Consider the following 21,296-nt stretch of genomic DNA (forward strand, 5'->3'; position numbering starts at 1 on the left):
GCAATGTGTTATCATGTTGCACATCACTGTCTCAAACCTTCCAATGGGAAGATGGTCATTGCTGAACTATAACTATTGGGATCACGAAGAAGTTTCGATCTCGCTAACTTTGTGGGAATTCCTCCTGACATTGAAACTTCGGAGACATTGAACTGTTACCCAGGAAAAATTAGAGGAATTAAAGCATTCTCGAACTCATTGGTGGCTGTTAAACTGAATCCCTGACCCACCAAGACCTTCCCTTCAACAACCCACAGACAATTAACTCTAACCCTTATTCCTTTGGTCCTGCCCCTCACTCCCACCCATCCCATATACCAGTCACACCCCCAGACCCAGCACTCTCAGCAGGAATTGGCCTGAACACGTACTTCCTCCAATCCCTATCTGAACCAGGCACGCTACCTTTGCAGGACTCAATCTGTGCCTCCTGAATTTCCTCCAATGAACTCCCAACAACAGCCATCCAATGAATAAACTTTGGTTCATTTATAAGAAGAAGTATCAAAAATTAGTCAAAACTAAAAGAGAGAGTACAACAGGGGACATTCATGATATCACAGATTGTAGTTTGAAGGGAAAAAGAGTAAAAGGGTTTTAGCTATACAGCAAGCAGCCACTATGAACTGAGAGTGGGTTAAATATCCCATATCAGCAACAGTGCAAAGCAGCAGAGCTCTGAGCAGGCATCAATCAAGAGAATGGAATCTGTTTTGCCACTTACAAATTATTCCTGCAGCAGGTACACATGTGAGTTGACTGGAGAAGACACTTTGCTAGGTGTCATGTTCAGGTTATAACTTTGCTTTTTTTCAGTCAATACCATCATGGATGATATTTTGATCAGAGAAGATGGATGTTATTTCATCTTTCTTTGATGGAAGACCTGGAAATCTTTGTCATAAATGCCATTGCCTGAAAACTCTATTCATTGAATCTTATATAAAATAACTCTACAGAGGCTGGGATCCCACCACCGAGTCACCTTTTATTTACACGTGCATAGTCCTTGACACTGGTACAGCTTCCTCAGAGCCAGCTCTCAGAGTGAACAGGATGTCTGACACTTCTATTTGAATCTGTCAGCCAGGGCTCCATGATTGGAACAGGTTAACAGGCTCATGATAGGTGGTATGGAGCTATCCTTATATGTTGAATGCCATTGGACATTAGGAAATACTTGAATTCCCTGCTGATAAATGATGGCTCATTATCTGTGACCAACACTTCTGGAAGCCTCTGTATTACACAAGATGCTCACAGCTTTTCTATTGTCATCCCTGTGTTCGTGAATTTAATCTAAACACATCCAACCATTTAGGCGTCCACAATGACTAAGAACATTGAGCCCATGAAAGGACCGATATAGCTGACATGTAATCGAGTCCAAGGTGTACCCAGGTGTTCCCATGAATGTACTTGTACTTGTTGGTGCTCTGGGCACTGCCCCACCAATGCAGCAATGTCTGCATCCAGTCCTGGCCTCCAGACATAACTTGCTGCTGACACCTTCATTTTGGACACCCTTGGATGACCCTGGTGGAGTTCAGTGAGTGTCTGCAGTGACCTTTGTTCAGGACAATCATCCTTGTCCCCGTTCTCTATCCACTGATGTGGTCTCACGAGGTCCAGAATGATTTTAATTCTGGTTGTGATGGCCCTCCTGTTTCGCCCATCACCACCAGCTGTTTTAGTTTTGCTAGGACTGGACTTTTGCGTGTCCACAGTCTGATATTGTCAGTGGTGACCAGAAGGATGCCCAGCAAGTTTAAATACAGAATGGAGTCTTCTCGTAGCAAAACCAAAGTAATGTATCTGCCAGGGGGAGGCAGCTCAAGGCATCCCTGTTGGCTTGTTACTTGGCCTCCCTGACGGTGTTCCAATTTGTAGTGGTATGCACTTAGAATGAGGGCCCACTGCTGAATTCAACCTGAAGCTAAGGGTGGCCTTTGTTCTCTTTGAGTAGCCCTAGCAGGGGTCCCTGGTCTGTTACTATTACAAATTTATATCTATAAAGGAATTAGTGGAACTTTCTCACACCAAAGATGATCACCAAATCTTCCTTCTCCATCTGGGTGTATGTGTGCTCTGCATCAGAGAAAGTCCAAGAAGCATATGCAATCAGGCATTCCTCTCCATTGGGCCATCTGTGTGCAACATTACCCCAATACCAAATGTGGAGGTGTCACTTGTTAGCACTAGATCTCATTTGGGATCATAGTGTGACAGCACCTTAGAGGATGATAGCTGCTCCCTCACTTCCCTAAAAGCCATGCCTTAGGGAAGACGAGTCATCTTAACCTCGTCAAAAATCCCGACACGAATTCCCCTGGTTCTCAAATTGCCAAGTAAAACTGACAACATCTCAGAATTAGAGTCTTAGATTCATAAAATCCCTTAAGAAAATCCATCAATGTTTGAAAGGTTTTAGCATCTGGTGACTCAGGAAACGTTAGGGTCCTAATAACCAAAAAGCTGACGGACCACAAGCTGCCAGGAGAATTATTTGTTGCCTCGTGTCTGTCCCAATATGACTTGTCCAGAAAAGACAGTGCATTCTTTCCACATATTGGCCCCAGTCTTCGATGGCAAGATTGAACAAGTCAAGCTTCCCAAACAATCGCATGATGCCAGAAATACTTACCTCAATTCAAAGATGACTGTTGCGAATGAATTTCTTCAGGCGGGATTTTTTTTCTCTCATTGCCATTGAAATAATTGCACAGAGGCTGGTCTCCTGTCACCAAGTCACCCTTTATTTACATATGGAGAGTCCCTGGCACTGTTCCAGCTTCCTCAAAGCCAGCACTCAGAGTGAACAGAACCTCTGACAGTCCTGCTCAAACGTGCCAGCCAGATCTCCCTGAAAGGGGCTGTTAACCTGTTCCAATCAGAAAACTTATATTCTATGAGGTCCACCTGGCTGACCTCATTACAGACGCTACCTTATATTTTTCAAATTAACCAATGACCAGGGAACTCCCTTCATTCATGCTTCAATTACATTGTGGATTGGGAGACAATTGTGGATGCAGCAATGAATTAACTCAGTCCACACAGTCCTCAGATGAGACATTGTCAAATATTTTATGCTTGTTACAAACCCTCCTGTTTAATTTAAACCAGTAACACAGCAAATATACTAAATTAAAACTTGATTGGAGCTGGGTATTTTTTGCTTTATAATTTAAACTGATTGGCGTAATTCAGATTTGTTTCTGTCTCCAGGCAACCAGCTTCATTAGCTGCTGGACCAAAAGGTTACATTGTATCTTGTTCAGAACAGTTGGTGCTGTCAGGTAGTTCTGCTAGCTTTTAACTTTCTTAAAGGTATAGTACACCCACACCTTCAGAACATCTTCCCCCTTAAAAAAAAATGAACCATCATAATGTAAAGATGGCTTCTTTTTTTTGATTCTTTAAATACATTACATTAACATACCAATAACTTTAATCTAAAGTTCACCTTAACTTCTTCCCATAAAACATTAAATAAATACAAATCTCATCTAAACTTTATCAGTTAAATCCGCGATAACACATCTGCGATTACATTCTTAAAAGACTGTAACATAAGTCTCCAACAAAACAGTCTCATTCTTGCCTTTAAAGCATTCTACGAATGTAAGCAGGTTGTGATCCGTGCACACAACCATCTCCAACACATTTTTCGTGACATACATGTTAAAATGTTGCAAGGCCAGTACCAAACTCAATAGTTCCTTTTCGAGTGTAGAGTATTTCCTCTGGTGGATGTTGAGCTTCTTCGAAAAATAATCAACTTCAATCCCTTCCTCATCTTCCTGTAGGAGTACAGCTCTATCTCCTATGTCTCTAGCAACACTGTTGTGGTTCTGTTCGCCGAGCTGGGAATTTATCTTGCAAACGTTTCGTCCCCTGTCTAGGTGACATCCTCAATACTTGGGAGCCTCCGGTGAAGCGCTTCTGTGCTGTTTTCTCCGGTATTAATAGTAGCCTGTCTCTGCCGCTTCTGGTTGTCAGTTCGAGCTGTCCACTGTAGTGACCGGTATATTGGGTCCAGGTCGATGTGTTTGTTGATAGAGTCTGTGGATGAGTGCTATAGTGCCATGAGTACAAAGAATGAAACCTGAAAGCAACAACACCCCCAGATTCTATGGACTACCCAAAGTGCACAAACCAGACATCCTACTCAGACCCATAGTATCACTACCAGGGACACCATCACACAAACTGGCCAAAGAACTAGAGCAGAAACTGAAACACCTGATCAGCGGATCCAGACAATCTATACAATCGACACAGGAATTCTTGGACATCATCAGAAATATACACATAGACAAGGAAGAAACTATGGTCTCATTCCATGTAACGGCACTGTTCACCTCCATCGACAAAACACTAGCCAAAGAAACAATAGCCAACCTGCTGGACAGACGTAACAGACAACAGGACGTCGAACCTATCAACAAAGATGGCATACTTAAACTACTGGACTTGTGCCTCACAACACACTTCACATTCAATAACCAAATATACGAACAAATCAACAGAACACCCATGGGCTCACCGATCTCTGGACTCATAGCAGAAGCAGTAATGCAAAGGTTAGAACAAACAGTCTTACCACAACTTCAACCCAAACTCTGGGTCAGATACGTGGATGACACCTTTGTAGTAATTAAAAACACAGAAATAGAGAACACACACCAGATCATCAACACCACACTCACAGGAATCCGATTCACTAGAGAGGAAGAAAAGGACAATCAACTCCCATTCCTAGACGTGATGGTACAGAGAACACCGAACGGAGAATTCACCACAAAGGTTTACAGGAAAGCCACACACACAGACCAAGTCCTAAACTATGAAAGCAACCACCCCAACACACACAAACGAAGTTGCATCAGGACACTATTCAAAAGGACCACAACACACTGCAGCACACCAGAACTACAAAAAGAGGAAGAGGAACACCTATACAAAGTAGTCGCCAAAAACGGATACCCTGGCAATTTCATCAACAGATGCCTAAGGGAGAGACAACGGAATGAGGATATGCCGCAACCCAAAGGACTAGCCACACTACCATACATCAGGAGCATTTCTGAACTGACAGCCAGACTACTGTGACCACTAGGACTCATAACAACACACAAACCAACAGCCACTCTCAGACAACAACTCACCAGAACAAAGGACCCGATACCCAACATGAGCAAAACTAATGTAGTGTACAAAATCCCATGCAAGGACTGCAGAAAACACTACATCGGACAAACAGGAAGACAGTTAACGATCCGTATACACAAACACCAACTAGCCACGAAACGACACGACCAGCTATCCTTAGTAACCACACACACAGACGACAAGCAACATGAATTCGACTGGGACAACACTACCATTATAGGGCAAGCCAAACAGAGAACAGCCAGGGAATTCCTAGAGGCATGGCACTCATCCACAGACTCTATCAACAAACACATCGACCTGGACCCAATATACCAGCCACTACAGTGGACAGCTCGAACTGACAACCAGAAGCGGCAGAGACAGGCCACTATAAATACCGGAGAAAACAGCACAGAAGCGCTTCACCGGAGGCTCCCAAGCACTGAGGATGTCACCTAGACAGGGGACGAAACGTTTGCAAGACAAATTCCCAGCTCGGCGAACAGAACCACAACAACGAGCATCCGAGCTACAAATCTTCTACCAAACTTTGAACTCTAGCAACACTGGCGACTTTAAAAGGTTTTGAAAATATTGGTGTCGCTAAAATTGGTGTGGTGGTTAACATTGATTTCAAATGGTCAAATGCCTCCAAAGTCCACCGAAACTTTGTGTTCTTCTTCAGCAATTTGGTTAACGGTGCCACTACACTAAAAAGAATCGAAGCTTTTCTTCGAGGTTGGCCGTGGAAATTCCTTGATGGCCTTCCTCTTTCCATTCCATGGGGTCAACCTTACATGACCGATGTTATGTCCCAAGAATGTCACCTCTGCTTTTGCGAATTCAGTTTCATTTAAGGTTATTACCAATTTTGCGTCTCATAGTCAAAGAGATCCGCAACTATACCATGCGATCTTTCCAGGACTTATTAAAGATCATTACATCGTCCAAAAAGACTGCACAGTTTGTTAACCCAGCCACAATTCTGTTTGTGAGTCTTTGGAATGAGGCCGGTGCATTCTTCATTCCAAAGGGCATCACTTAAATCTAATATAGCCCATTTGGAGTTACAAACGCAGAAATTTCTTTCACCGTCTCTGATAAAGGTATCTGCCAGTAACAACGCTTTAAGTCCAACTTGGTGATGTAACTGGCTTGTCCAACTTTCGCGATCCAGTCCTCCAATCTAGGAATTGGATATGAGTCCAGTTTTGTAACAGCGTTGACCTTCTGATAATCCATGCAGAATCGTTGAGTCCCAGCCAATTTGGGAACTAAGACGATTGGTGAACTCCACTCGCTCTGGCTTGAATCGATGATGTCCTCGTCGAGCATGGCCTCCACCTCCATCTGGACCTGTCTGGCTTTGAAAGGATTAAGCCAATAGGGGTGTTGTTTTATTGGAACAATACCCTACGTCTACTTCATATACAATAGCATTAGTCCTCCCCATCTGATTCTTGCATATGTGCTTATTCTGCAGTAACAAATCTTTCAACTGCGTTCTATGCTCCTGAGGCTTACTAACCTATCCCACTCCTCAAGGACTTCTTCATTTTTAAATCTGTTTTGAGGCACCTCAAAATCCAAATCAGATTTGATTCCTTAATCTGCAGGGCAGTAACTAACACCTGTTTCTCCAGTTCTTTCTCTCTAGTATAATATGGTTTCAACATGTTCACATGACATGTCCAATACCTTTTATTTCTATCTGGCATCTTTACTAGATAATTCACCTGACTCAACTTTTCTCAATTTGATACGGACCACTAAACCTGGCTTTGAAGGGATCTCCTATCACTGGTAACAGTACTAACACGCCATCCCCTCTGGAAACGTCCGGGTCTCAAAGCTTTTATCTGCCGCCTGCTTCATTCTATACTGGGCCTCTTTAGGTGCTGTTTAGCTAATTCACCTATTCAATTTAATCTCTCCCTCACCTCCAATACATAATCTAAGTGTGAGGTCTCTGAAACTGGTCCTGTCAATTTTCTTTAATTAATTTCAAAGGACCTTTCACTTCATGTCTGAATAATAACTCGAAGGGAGTGAACTGAGTAGATTTGTTTGGGGAATTTCTAATGGCAAACAATACGAATGGGATACCTTTATCCGAATCATTTGGGTAATCCTGATAGTATGTTCTCAACATGCCACCTTTCTAAAGCTTCATGGGATTTACGATGGTACACAGTGGAATAAAAGTGCGGTATACCTAAGCTATCCATAACCTCCTTAAACTGCCTAGCAGTAAAATCGGACCCTTGGGCCAACTGAATATCTCTTACTTTGTGAAGAAAGCTACTAATTCCTCTACTACCCTTTTTTGCCTTGATATTCTGCAATGGAATTGCATCCGGAAATCTGGTAGACACATCCATTATGGTTAACAAGTACCAGTTCCCACTTTTAGTTCTTGGGAGGGGACCTGCACAATCAATTATAGCCCATGTAAAAGGTTCTTCAAATGCGGGAATTGGCAACAAAGGTGCTGGTTTTATTACCGCCTGTGGCCTACCTACCATTTGGCATGTATGACACGTTTGACAAAAGTTAACCACATCCTTGTGCATTCCAGGTCAATGAAAATGTTTTTGTACCTTAGCCTGTGTCTTTCGTACCCTGAGGTGACCTCCTACAGATAGTTCATGTGCAACCCATAACACCTTCTGTCTGTATGCTATGGGCAACTTTGGTCAATTTCTCCTCTACATTAACCTGCCGTGGTCTCCATTTCCATCTTAGAATTCTACTTTTAAGATAATAACCCTCCAGAATATTCTCTGCCTCCTTTTCGGAGTACGCAACCACATATATATATTTTATCATATTGTCTTGCTGTTGCAACACCCTTAGCCTTTCAGGACTAAACACTTCTGTCTGACCCTCTCTTGTTCAGGCTTTTTCTGCACCATTATGTCAAACAGGGTATCTGCTAATTGAACTTCAACTCCTTCATCTTTTTCTTTCCTTTTTCACTTTGTGCTGTGACTTACGATAGTGGGATCTGGTTACCACACAGTCTGGGAAAGTACCAGGACATTTCTGTTTTAACTCCTCAGTTTCTTGGTCTTCCTTGGGCTTCTCCACAACAAGGGATGCCACTCCCACAACAAGGGGTATCACTCCCACCTTGGATCCTGCCAAATCATTCCCAAGAACAAACTGAATTCCTGGAACTGACACTTTACCAATCACTCCCACTGTAACATCCCCAGTCTTTAGTTGGCACTCCAGCCTAACCTTACATAGGGGATTGCTAAATTTCTGTCCATCAATCTCCCAAATTACCATACTCTCAGGTAACAGATCGGAAAGAGTGCTTATTCGCTCATCTCTTACTGTCAGCGACTGGTTAGTTCCTGTATCTCTCAAAATTATAACTTCTTATCCTTCTCCCCCTGTTCTTTCTGAGTAACCTTTACCCACAGAGGCAAATTCTTTGTAGAGATAAGGTACTAATTCCATATCCAGCCCCTGCCTAGGCTGTGCACCCTCCTGCAGCTCCTTGGCTCTTCTTGGAGTCTCCTTTACGACCTTCACTAATGCCACTGGCTTAGCTTCTTTTACCATATCTTTTCCCACAGTGCCTTTCTTTAATGACCAGCACTGTAACTTTACATGTCCCACTTTACCACAGTGGAAACACCTGAGGCCTTTCACTTCCTTCCCACCCTGTTGAGCTTCTTCTTTACCCTGTGGTAAATTCTTACCAGTACTCTCTACTCTTGGTTTCATAATGTAGGATCGCCCCTTCTCCCAACTTCTATCTCTCTCAAATTCTGGCCGGAAGCTTGTCTTATGCACCAACATATCTTCATCTGCTAATTCTGCTGCCCTTCTCACTTCTTGAACTTTCTGTTCCTCCACGTGAATTCTTACCATCTCTGGAAATGAGTTTTTAAACTCCTTCAGCAGAATAATCTCTCGTAGAGCCTCAAATGTCCTATCGATTTTCAAAGCATACATCCATCTATCAAAATGACTACATTTAAATCTTTCGAACTCAACATAAGTTTGACCCTGGTTTCTGACCTGTTGTCTATATGCTTCTGGTACCAATTCATAAGTACTTAAAATAGCCTGTTTAACCTCATCGCAATCTCTTGACCCCTCATCTGACAGTGCGGCAAATACCTCACTAGCTCTGCCTACCAGTTTAGTCTGAATTAGCATTACCCAAAAATCCTCAGACCACTCCATCTGCCTAGCCATTTTTTTCAAATGAAATAAACAAAGCTTCAACATCTTTCTCATCAAAATGTGACAGTTTTGACATATTTATATATATCACTACCTTCTCTTTTCATTTCCCTCTTACTAACTTGACTGCTGACTAAGTCACAAATTCTCAAGTTCAAATTCTCTCTTCTCTCTCTCTTTCCCTTTCTTCTCTCTCTTTGCTCAGCTAAGAACCTCCTCTCTCTCTTTTTCCTCTCTCCTCTATTTCTTTCTCTTTCTCTCTCCCTCTCTTCCCTCTCTTTCTCTCCCCCCTTTCCTCTCTTTCTCTCTTTGTTTATCTTCTAACTCCATTTTCCTTAATTGTAATTTAAGTTTTACCACCTCTACTGCACTTGTCTGTTTCTCTGATATGCCTGAGTGTTTGAGTAACTCCCTTACAATTTCAGCTTTACCTTTGTCCTTGTTTAAACTCAAATCTAACTTTGTGGCTAATTCTAAAAGTATGGCCTATTTCTTTCCTTCTAAACATTCCTGGCAAATCTTCAAATCCCAGAACCTCTTTAGCAATTTTAAGAGCCATTTCTCTCACTTTTAATTTAATCAACCACAGGTCAACAAAATGAAACAAATTGCCTCACCTATGTTTTATTTAAAGAAAAGTATATTCCTGTCAGGGTGGTAACTATAGGGAACGCTGGATGACTAAAGAAATTGAGGGTTTGGTTAAGAAAAAGATGGAAGCATATGTCAGGTACAGACAGGATAGATTGAGTGAATCCTTAGAAGAGTATAAAGAAAGTAGGAGTATACTTAAGAGGGAAATCAGGAGGGCAAAACGGGGACATGAGATAGCTTTGGCAAATAGAATTGAGGAGAATCCAAAGGGGTTTTACAAATATATTAAGGACAAAAGGGTAATTGGGAGAGAATAGGACCCCTCAAAGATCAACAAGGCGGCCTTTGTGTGGAGCCACAGAAAATGGGGGAGATACTAAATGAATATTTTGCATCAGTATTTACTGTGGAAAAGGATATGGAAGATAGAGACTATAGGGAAATAGATGGTGACATCTTGCAAAATGTCCAGATTACAGAGGAGGAAGTGCTGGATGTCTTGAAACGGTTAAAGGTAGATGAATCCCCAGGACCTGATCAGGTGTACCCGAGAACTCTGTGGGAAGCTAGAGAAGTGATTGCTGGGCCTCTTGCTGAGATATTTGTAACATTGATAGTCACAGATTTGCTGGAAGACTGGAGGTTGGCAAACGTGGTGCCACTGTTTAAGAAGGGTGGTAAGGACAAGCCAGGGAACTATAGACCAGTGAGCCTGACCTCGGTGGTGGGCAAGTTGTTGGAGGGAATCCTGAAGGACAGGATGTACATGTATTTAGAAAGGCAAGGACTGATTCGGGATAGTCAACATGGCTTTATGCGTGGGAAATCATGTCTCACAAACTTGATTGAGCTTTTTGATGAAGTAACAAAGAAGATTGATGAGGGCAAAGCAGTAGATGTGATCTATATGGACCTCAGTAAGGCGTTCAACAAGGTTCCCCATGGGAGTCTGATGGCTCAAAGGTAGAAGACAGAGGTGGAGGGTTGTTTTTCAGACTGGAGGCCTGTGACCAGTGGAGTGCCACAAGGATCGGTGCTGAGCCCTCTACTTTTTGTCATTTACATAAAAGATTTGGATGCGAGCATAAGAGGTACAGTTAGTAAGTTTGCAGATGACACCAAAATTGGAGGTGTAGTGGACAGCGAAGAGGGTTACCTCGGATTACAACAGGATCTTGACCAGATGGGCCAATGGGCTGAGAAGTGGCAGATGGAGTTTAATTCAGATAAATGCGAGGTGCTGCATTTTGGGAAAGCAAATTGTAGCAGGACTTATACGCTTAATGGTAAGGTCCTAGGGAGTGTTGCTGAACAAAGAGACCTTGGAGTGCAGGTTCATAGCTCCTTGAAAGTGGAGTCGCAGGTAGATAGGATAGTGAAGAAGGCTTTTGGTATGCTTCCCTTTATTGGTCAGAGTATTGAGTTCAGGGGTTGGGAGGTCATGTTGCGGCTGTACAGGACAATGGTTAGACCACTGTTGGAATATTGTGTGCAATTCTGGTCTCCTTCCTATCGGAAAGATGTTGAGAAACTTGAAAGGGTTCAGAAAAGATTTGCAAGGATGTTGCCAGGGTTGGAGGATCTGAGCTAAAGGGAGAGGCTGAACAGGCTGGGGCTGTTTTCCCTGGAGCGTCGGAGGCTGAGAGGTGACCTTATAGAGGTTTACAAATTATGAGGGGCATGGATAGGATAAATAGACAAAGTCTTTTTCCTGGGGTTGGGGAGTCCAGAACTAGAGAGCATAGGTTTAGGGTGAGAGGGGAAAGATATAAAAGAGACATACGGGGCAACATTTTCATGCAGAGGGTGGTACATGTATGGAATGAGCTGCCAGAGGATGTGGTAGAGGTTGGTACAATTGCAACATTAAGAGGCATTTGGATGGGTATATGAATAGGAAGTGTTTGGAGGGATGTGGGCCGGGTGCTGGCAGGTGGGACTAGATTAGGTTGGGATATCTGGTCGGCATGGACGGTTGGACCGAAGGGTCTGTTTCCATGCTGTACATCTCTATGACTCTATGACTCTTATCTGAGTGGTTTGTGTGTGGAATGAACTTCCTGATGTGGGCACAATGACAATGTTTAAAAGACATTTGGGTAAGTCCATGAATAAGACATATTTCCGATAGGAAGTATACCAGAATTGCATGCAATATTCCAACAGTGGCCTAACCAATGTCCTGTACAGCCGCAACATGACCTCCCAAATCCTGTACTCAATACTCTGACCAATAAAGGAAAGCATACCAAACGCCTTCTTCACTATCCTATCTACCTGCGACTCCACTTTCAAGGAGCTATGAATCTGCACTCCAAGGTTTCTTTGTTCAGCAACACTCCCTAGGACCTTACCATTAAGCGTATAAGTCCTGCTAAGATTTGCTTTCCCAAAATGCAGCACTTCGCATTTATCTGAATTAAACTCCATCTGCCACTTCTCAGCCCATTGGCCCATCTGGTCAAGATCCTGTTGTAATCTGAGGTAACCTTCTTCACTGTCGACTACACCTCCAATTTTGGTGTCATCTGCAAACTTACTAACTGTACCTCTTATGATTAAAGCTCATCGTTTAAGTAGAGTAAATTGTTCATGAAGACAGCAACGCAGAATTTAGAGAAGCATTTCCTAAATTATTTTCAGGATGAGTAAGCTGAAAAATCATTAACATATTACAGTAAAGTCAAATGTATTGCCGATTTGCCTTTTTACTCCAAGGGAGATATATACCTACTCATGCGAAAAGTGAAATAATGCCGTAAAAGGGGTAATTTAATCAATTACAGTCTTACTAACAAGTGCTCAGATGTGGGCACTGTTTCTAAACAAACTGAAATATCAGGATTTGTGTGTACCTAATGCAATTTAACTCAGTTACACAAGGCAAATATATCCAATGTCATTAGTTGATAATAGCTTAGCAAAATTGGCAAATAGAACACTGCTCTCTTAATTAGATGTGAACAGTGGATTTTGGCAAGTATTCTTAGACAACGAGTCAAGATTATTAACTCATTTTATAATCTATTTTTATTGATACTTTTTAAATTGACTCATTTGGAATAGCATCAACAACTCAAAACATTCTCGAGAACAATATCCAACAAAGAAAGGATAGTATGCATATGGATGAGCCCCAAATACATGGTTCAAAGAAAGAGTATGATGGTCGTAGAATTCAATACATTCCGAAAACACCACAGTAATGCCCGAGCTTCAAAGTTCTGATCCATTGGACTCTAGCTTCATAGCTATTCAGGTAAAACTCCTGCAAAATCAGTTACGATGGATTGAACACTGCCCTCAGGATTCATATGTGTCTTCTCCACCAGTCCCGGCTTTCTCTAATCTACAATGGCAAGTATTCCAGGGGACGATATTTAAAATGCTACCAAAATACACTGAAGTTTTTCTTGAAGTACTGTAACATTGTCATTCTTCTCTGAGAAGAGATTGCTATAAGCCATTCAAAATGTTAAAAGCTACATCATACTCTAAGTCCAGATAGCTTAATAATGATACAAGGCAGTGGCAGAGAAGGAAAGAAAAGGAAACAAATCTTGGTCATTGGAGCCCACTGCTTCAAGCAATATATTTCCCCATGTGCTCCAAGATCTATGGGTCAAGAATTAGTCTGTTCAGTCACATAAGAATCCAAGGCAGAAACTCACAACCCTGATTGGGTGACATCTGTAACTCAAGGCAACAATGGTGATTTGCTGTGTTTGTGACTAGTTTTCAAATAGCATGCAGCAATTAGCTGGGTATCACAGAGACCAGTGCTGAGACCCCAGTTATTCACAATATATATTAATCACTTACATCAGGGAGCTAGGATAATATTTAATGCTAATATAATTAATTTAATATCTCCAAGTTTACAAATGACACAAAGTCAGGTGGGGAAGTGAGTTGGGAGAATGTAGAGATTCATTCAGTATGATTTTAACAAGCTGAGTGAGTGGGCAAATACATGGCAGATGCAGTTTAATGTAAATCAATGTAAGGTTATTCACTTTGGGAGCAAAAACAGAAAGGTGGATTATTATTTGAATAGTTATAAATTGAGGGAGGAGAATGTGCACTGATACTTGGGTGTACTTGTACACCAGCAACTGAGGTTAAGTATGCAGATGCAACAGACACTTAGAAGGCAATTTGGTTAATAGTTTGTAGGTGACTGGGAGAGTGACATTTGGGGTTTGGGGAGTTTGCTGGCTTATGTATAATTTTGGAATATTCTGTGAAAATAAACAAAAACAAATAGAACACAACAAAATATGAGAGAACATTTCCTCATCTGCATCACACAGAACATCTTATACTCATTTCTGAAATATGGATTTATGAGAACAAGTGTGCTGAAAGACCATCAATTTTTCTTCATATCTGCTTTAATCCTCAACCAATCTCGCTGCCCCAAATCCTACACACAGACCTATAGCTACTTTTTAACTGGGTGATTATACTTATCATGAAGTCTCTCCTTCTCAACGCCCCCCCCCCCCCCCCCCCCCCACCTTGTCTGAGGTCTGGTGTCCCACAAGTTAAATGATCACCAGTTGTCTCTCTCTAATGATACAGCAACCCAATGGCTTGGTAAAACTATGGCGACTTTATGTTCACTGCCTATCCTTGTAATATTTCCCAGCCAATTTATAGTATAAGTCATACAAATATTTCCATTGATAATAATAGTCACATATCAAATTTAAAGAAAAAGAAACTGCCAAGGTCAGAAATATATTGCAGGGTATAACTGAATGCAGGTATCGCTGGCAAGGCCAGCTTTAATACCCAGCCCTAATTCCCCAGCAGGGAGTTAAGAGTCAGTCATGTTGCTGTGGATCTGAAGTCATGGGCTTCTGTTCATTTGAAAGAGAGTAATGACTGTTTAATATTTTAAATAAGCATATTTCAAAACTTTACTGATGGTTTGCAGCTAAATAATTCAGCTCTTTAAATGCTGACTGACCTGCTGGACATTTAGCAGGACTAATGTGACAGTTCTACCTTTTGATTTTTCCTCCAGCATTTCAACTATTTCCAGCTATTTTTATCAATGCTGTACATTTGTATAACCTTTAATTACTAAAAAGGCTCAAGGAAATTTAGAGAATGTCATCGGGCATTTCGTTCTGAGACTCTTGGTTAATAAGAACCTCAGATCCTGACTCTGTTGATGCACAATTTTGCAGGAAAATCTGCAATATGCAAAGGGAAACTGTCAAGACCTGAGTCACACTGCAGACTTTAGCTGGCTATGACTCAGACTAACGACTAAATCTGCCATCTTTACCTGGTCTGGCCCACATGTGACTCCAGACCAACAGCAATGTTACTTGACTCTTTACTTCTCTTTCAACAAGCCATTCAGTTCATGCGTGATTAGGTATGGGCAACAAATCCAGACCTTACCCACAATCCACATTCAATGAACATTATTTTAAACTCCAATACAGTCTACAGTTCCATACATTCCTATTCCTACAGATACAAAAACTTAATTTTCCAAAGTTTTGGCACACAAAGTGCCAACTATTTCTTTGTAACATTAAAACACTGAATTTCAAGTATTCCATCAATGTAAGTCAATTTAGCCGTTTTCAACATAACAATGACAAATTGGAGTTGTACTGCAAATCATGTGAAACCCCAGCACTTTTGTCACAGAGCATCAGTACCAATCTAAATTTACGCCACTACCTTTAGATCCATACACACCTGAATTCGCTCAACAGCAATATAAAAGTCAGAATCGAACTGCAATAATAGTTAGGTGACTTTAGAGTCATAGAGATGTACAGCACGGAAACAGAGCCTTCGATCCAACTCGTCCATGTCGACTAGATATCCCAACCCAATCTAAGGACTTTAACATTGATATCATTGTCACAAACTCTTCTAATATTTCCCTGATATAAAGAGCTTGACTATTTCGAAGAGGGCGAATGACCTCTTGTTGGGTGAATGGTAAACTTGTTTATTAACAACCAGGTTACGATCTCATTGAATATCACACACAAAGGAGATCTTCCACCTATCACAATGTCAATCTGGAAATGTATTTCAGCTCTAATGTTTGTTTTCTTTAAAGACTTATGTTTACGAACACTTCTCATTCCGAAACGGGCAGTCTTTCTTACCTTTGATTTTCCTCCGAGAGAAAGGCTGATTCGGTTTACATCAAAGCTGTTCTTGCCCCGTGTGAGGATCGCTGGCAAGTTTTGAGTCCAGTCCAATCGGGTAATGTACTTCCTCCTCTGTTCCAGAGTCACTGAGAGTGACTTCAGGCAGATCGAGGCACCGCCCACTAGCCCCAGGTTAAAACGGGGGGATCCCTGAAGCAGAAACCGCCGAGGCAGCACAGCGGAGATGGTCAGTGGGACAGCTATATCCCGGAGTGATATGTAAAACTTTAAACTCATGCCTAATTTCCTTCTCTAATTTAAAACATTGAAGACGTTAACTTGTGCTTTCATCAGTTCTTTTTCTTGTACGGACGGTACAGCTGGTATCAGTTCAATCAAATGCTGAGAAATTTAGTCGGATTCAGAGTTAGACTTCGCTTTGCATCAATTTCAACAACGTCTTCAAGGGATTTTATGTGGAGAGAAGAAAGTATGAACTCAATAAAATGATAATTCTAATATTTTATAAAACAATAGGGGTAATATGCAGAAGGAAGTCTTTCCCAATGTGTGTATAATCTGTTGAAGTTAACTAAAAACTTGTATTTTTTTCATATTATTCTTGGAGGTCACCAGATTCATTTGTTGTTATGTATCCAGAGTGCTCCTACCACAACTGGGCATCTTTCCTACCACCAAATCACCATGCTGTTTTTTTTTGTTTTTAACTATTAACTGCCACCAGGAAACCAATTTCATTTTTTTTCAGTTCAAGTGGCAATGATGAGTGACTTAGCATCAACTCTAGAAAATTGTGATTACCTCTGATTTATTAATTGATGATGATTTGATTAATAAATACAGTTTCAACAAAGGAAGTTGAGCAGTGCAAATAGGGCAGAAATAAGACCATCATGACCTGGAATCACTGTTTGAGAGTAATGTCATTACATTAATTAAAGTTTCCAGGAAATTAAAAGGCAGGGCATGCCAGTGGCAGAAGCAATATTTAATTAAAACAGGAGAAACAACTTGACCCTTGTGGTTTCAAAGTACTGTGTAACAGCTGTGGTGTGAAGTATGCTAATTTTTAAGATGAAAATATTTTAAAATATCTAAACAAAGGTAAAATATTTTTAAATTGTCCTGTTTTGAATTTGAACATCTTTGTGTTTACTCACTGATCAGTCAGTTTGTGTTGAGTAATTGTGTTAAATTTGTCAAATATAAGGAAGCCCATTTTTCCCGACCATTATTTATTAACAGGTCAAGGATTTAACTAAAAGATAAAAATGTGGATATATTTAAATAGTTTTCATTGCACATTTTCACATACATAATATTGACTTTGACAGTTTTACGTAAATAAAGGGTATGAATAGTTTCAAAATATTTACAAAACTGCTTCCGTCTAGTAAACCTTGTGGCGGTTCATTGTTATTATTTCTTGATATGAGCCAGGTGATGTACCTCTGAAATCTGAACAATCGGTTCAGCACATACCAACAAAGCCATTTAATTTCACTGATATTCGGAGGAGACTTATTTACTTCGGCTCACTTCCCATCAACAGGAATGTGTGTGGGAAAATTGTGTACACTACACCCCTACTATCTCTTGGCTGTCTTTTAATGGATGGAGATGCACTGGTATGAATGTTCAGCATGGATTAGAAATATTCAGTTAGTTTGTAAGATTATCCTACAATATTAATTTCAATAAGCGGCCTGCATTTATATAATGCTCAAAAATACGTTTGTAATATATTTTATTTCCTATCTACAATATTACTTTGACCATCAGTTAAATAACTGAATGTTGTTACATCTTTTTTCTCATTTACATTTTCCATATATTATCTTACCCATAATTATGTAACATATATAATGCAAGGATGATTGTTTTGTAGTAGATATTGATTCTTGTTGATTTTGTTTCAAGCAAGGCAAGAGAAATGTGGTTGATTGATTTTTAATTTTTTTGTGTTTCTGATGGTGAAGGCAAGCTTTTCTTAAATGTCAGTAGTTTATAAAATTAGCATGATTAATGGTTATTTAAGGTAATACTTAATGAGAGACTCATGACTTATAATTGCATTCTTCTGTTAGTGTGATTCCAAGAACAACATTTAGATTTTAGAAGCAATAATGAAGGAAAAAAATCAATGGCCACTTTTGTGCAAGTTTGCATTGGTTAGTGATAGCCAACAAGGATTTGTAAAAGTCACTCGATGCTTGATTAATCTGTTTGAATTTCTTAATGAAGTAACAAGATGTTGGTGAAGATATTGTGGCAGATGTTGGCTATATGGATTTTAAGAAAGAATTTGACAAAGTACCATCTGACAGGCTGGTTAACAAGCTTGAGGCATGTGGAATAGGAAAGATGGAGTAATACATAGAGTAAATAATAAATTTACGTAAGGACTGAAAACAGTGAGTCATGGTAATAGCTTATTTTTAGGTTTGAATACAGTAGTGACATTACTCAAGGGTCAATCCAGGGCCACAACTTCTTTAAAAAAAATGGAAGTTGGATGTGGATACACAGTGAAATTTAAAATTTGCTGATAATGCCAAACTTGGATGAGTAATAAAACGTGAGATTGATGCTAATTGATAAACTAGCAGAATGGTAAACCAAGGGCAAATGCAATTTAATACAGAGGAATTTGATGTGATGCATTTGCTCAGAAGGGATAAGGATAGGCAAGGTAGAATTCATGCTAATATTCTGGAGTGTTTTCAAAAACAGAAGAGTCTTTGAGGTACTTGTGTATAACTCCTTAAAGGTGACAGGACATTGTGAAACTATATTGCACAAAATAAATAGGATATTGAGCTTCACAAATAGAGGCATTGAAAACATTATAATGAATTATAAAGTTTGGATTAGATAACAATTACAGTATTTAATCCAGCCTGGTCACCCTTCTTTAGGAAGGGTGTGAAAGTCTTTGAAAGAATTAAACAAAAGACTTGCCAGAATGGTTTTAGGGATGAGAAATCCAGGAGGTAAGGTTAGGTTGGACAATATGGCATTGTTCTCTTTGGAAAATGGAACTTGTTGGTAGATTTGACAGAGGTGACCAACATAATGAGAGGTTTAGATAAAGCAGCAAGTAAAGCTGTTTCCTTTAGTACAAGGGAGAGCTAGGGAACATAGACTCAAGGATTTGGCTAAATGATGCAAGGGACTGATGAAAAATATTTGTACGTGAGGAGTAGTGATAATCTGGAACTTGCTTCATACGAGGATGATGATGAAAATTGAATGGGCACTCAAAAGCAATAAATGTGCAAAGATATGGGAACAAAATTAGGAAAGGGACCAGACTGAATTGCTCCAGAATTGAGCTAGCATGGATATGATGGGTTGAATGACTCCTTTCTGTGCCATAAGCAGTTGTTTCTGAGCAGCTTCATCATGTTTAAAGAAACATTCCATGTCTGGCCTTGAAGTTCACTTGCAGAGGTTACATAAACTATCTTTTCACCATTTGTGTATCACCAAGGTTGCTCATATTACCTTTTAATGAACTGTATAAAATGGTGATCTCCCTTGTGTTTCAATTGCTAATCACATTGTGGGACAATGGTGTTTAGTAAAACAATTTTTATTCTTTCATGAAACAATGAATTTAGATTCCAGCAGAGTCCTAATTTAAGAAAGGTTGAATTAAAAACTGTAAGGTTAAAATTGTGCAGAATAAGGGAACAGGTGTTGTTTCTGCAAAAGCTTACATTATAAAATTAGGCTGCGCATGCAAATACTAAACAGTGAGAAGCGAAAACAGATAGAATTATCTATGACTAATAAGGCAGAGCAATCGTGGAGCGGGATGTACCAGGCATAGGAGAATAGGAGAACCGAAAACAGGCCGAATTATCTATGATTAATAGGGCAGAGCGACCATGTAGCGGGATGTACCAGTAACAGGAGAATAGTGCGCCAGTCTCAGGAGGGATGTGGCCAACGGATGGAATTTATTTTGGCAGGATGATCGCACGAAGACAGCAAACTATGCCAGAATAGTCACATATAAGGATTGAGATAAATAAGAGTAAGGGGCGACAGGTTTAGAGTAATGGGAGAAGTAAACAGAGGCGGAGAGAAGCTAGACAAAGGTGGAGCGAAGCTAGAGCTTGTGATAGGCTATGTGCTACAGTAAAAGTAACTAATGGGGTGAAAGGGGAGGACCAAGAGATGCAACTGAACAGCATAAATCAGAATGTAACCCTCAGATCGGTGTGCTTACTCATTAGGCACCCGTGTTTGCAAGTACGTATCAATAAAATTCGCTGCTTCAGAATTTGACTTGGACTGAAATTTACTAATATGTGAGCTTTGTTTCTCACAAAAACCCAGTTTTGTAATATGATTATTTGTTTTAAGTATCTGCTCAATTATTTTTCCCACTAAGCCTTGTCAGATCATTGTTATGTTTTTCTTCAGATGTAAAAAATACTAATCTTATACACGGATTTGTGAAACAATACTCTGAGGTCTGTATTTAAATATAAAACCATATGCAGATAGAGTTGACAGGGAGATGAACTAGAGGGCATTTGATCTCCACGCTGCAATGCAGGTTGACTGCAAATCATGAGAATAATACATTATTATCTGTTGAAGTAGAAATTATTAACCGTCGTTTAAGATCCACTCCCTTAAAATATATCCACAATGAATTACGACGTCAACTTTGTTGCAACTATATGTTTACCCTGAAGGGATCAAACAATTTCTATTAATCCAAAACAAAGTGACATTGCATTTGATGTGATTTAACACAGATTAATAAATTTTCAAGTCTCCGAAATGTATTGGCAGTCTGCTTATCTTTGCAGGTATAATTATGGTGATCATTGCTGGAGGTTGCTGTTGATGTACAATGTTTATATTGTTATTTTTAGATTGTGTTCTAACTATAAAGAATTGATTGCTGTTTCTGGTTGTGGTATGATTCTGATTTGAAATCTGTTTCATCGCACAATCATGATATTTAGTGCATGCACTTGAAATTACCTTAAGTTTCAGCATAAGCTGACGATTTTTGTTGGATTCTAGGTGCCATCAGTTAGGTGCTGTGCTGAAACTTTCTACCCAATGTTTCCATTTGTAGTTCATTACTTGCATACTATTCATAGACATCTTTCCTTTTCCCCTTGTATTTAAGTAATGCATTGTGTACTCCACTTTCTATCCATG

General features: G+C 40.1%; 1 protein-coding gene across 1 annotated transcript in view; it reads right to left on the reverse strand.

Moving 5' to 3' along the window:
• Positions 1-16,382, reverse strand: part of LOC140454219 (adhesion G-protein coupled receptor F2-like) — a 66,410-nt gene extending 50,028 nt beyond the window's left edge. Inside the window, exon 1 of the mRNA XM_072549044.1 lies at positions 16,101-16,382. Coding sequence (XP_072405145.1) covers positions 16,101-16,382 — 282 coding nt within the window. The remainder of the gene's footprint in view (positions 1-16,100) is intronic.
• Between the last annotated feature and the right edge of the window lie 4,914 nt (positions 16,383-21,296).

The sequence above is a fragment of the Chiloscyllium punctatum genome, chromosome 3 (genome assembly GCF_047496795.1).
Source record: "Chiloscyllium punctatum isolate Juve2018m chromosome 3, sChiPun1.3, whole genome shotgun sequence".
In the NCBI taxonomy this organism is placed as follows: Eukaryota; Metazoa; Chordata; class Chondrichthyes; order Orectolobiformes; family Hemiscylliidae; genus Chiloscyllium; species Chiloscyllium punctatum.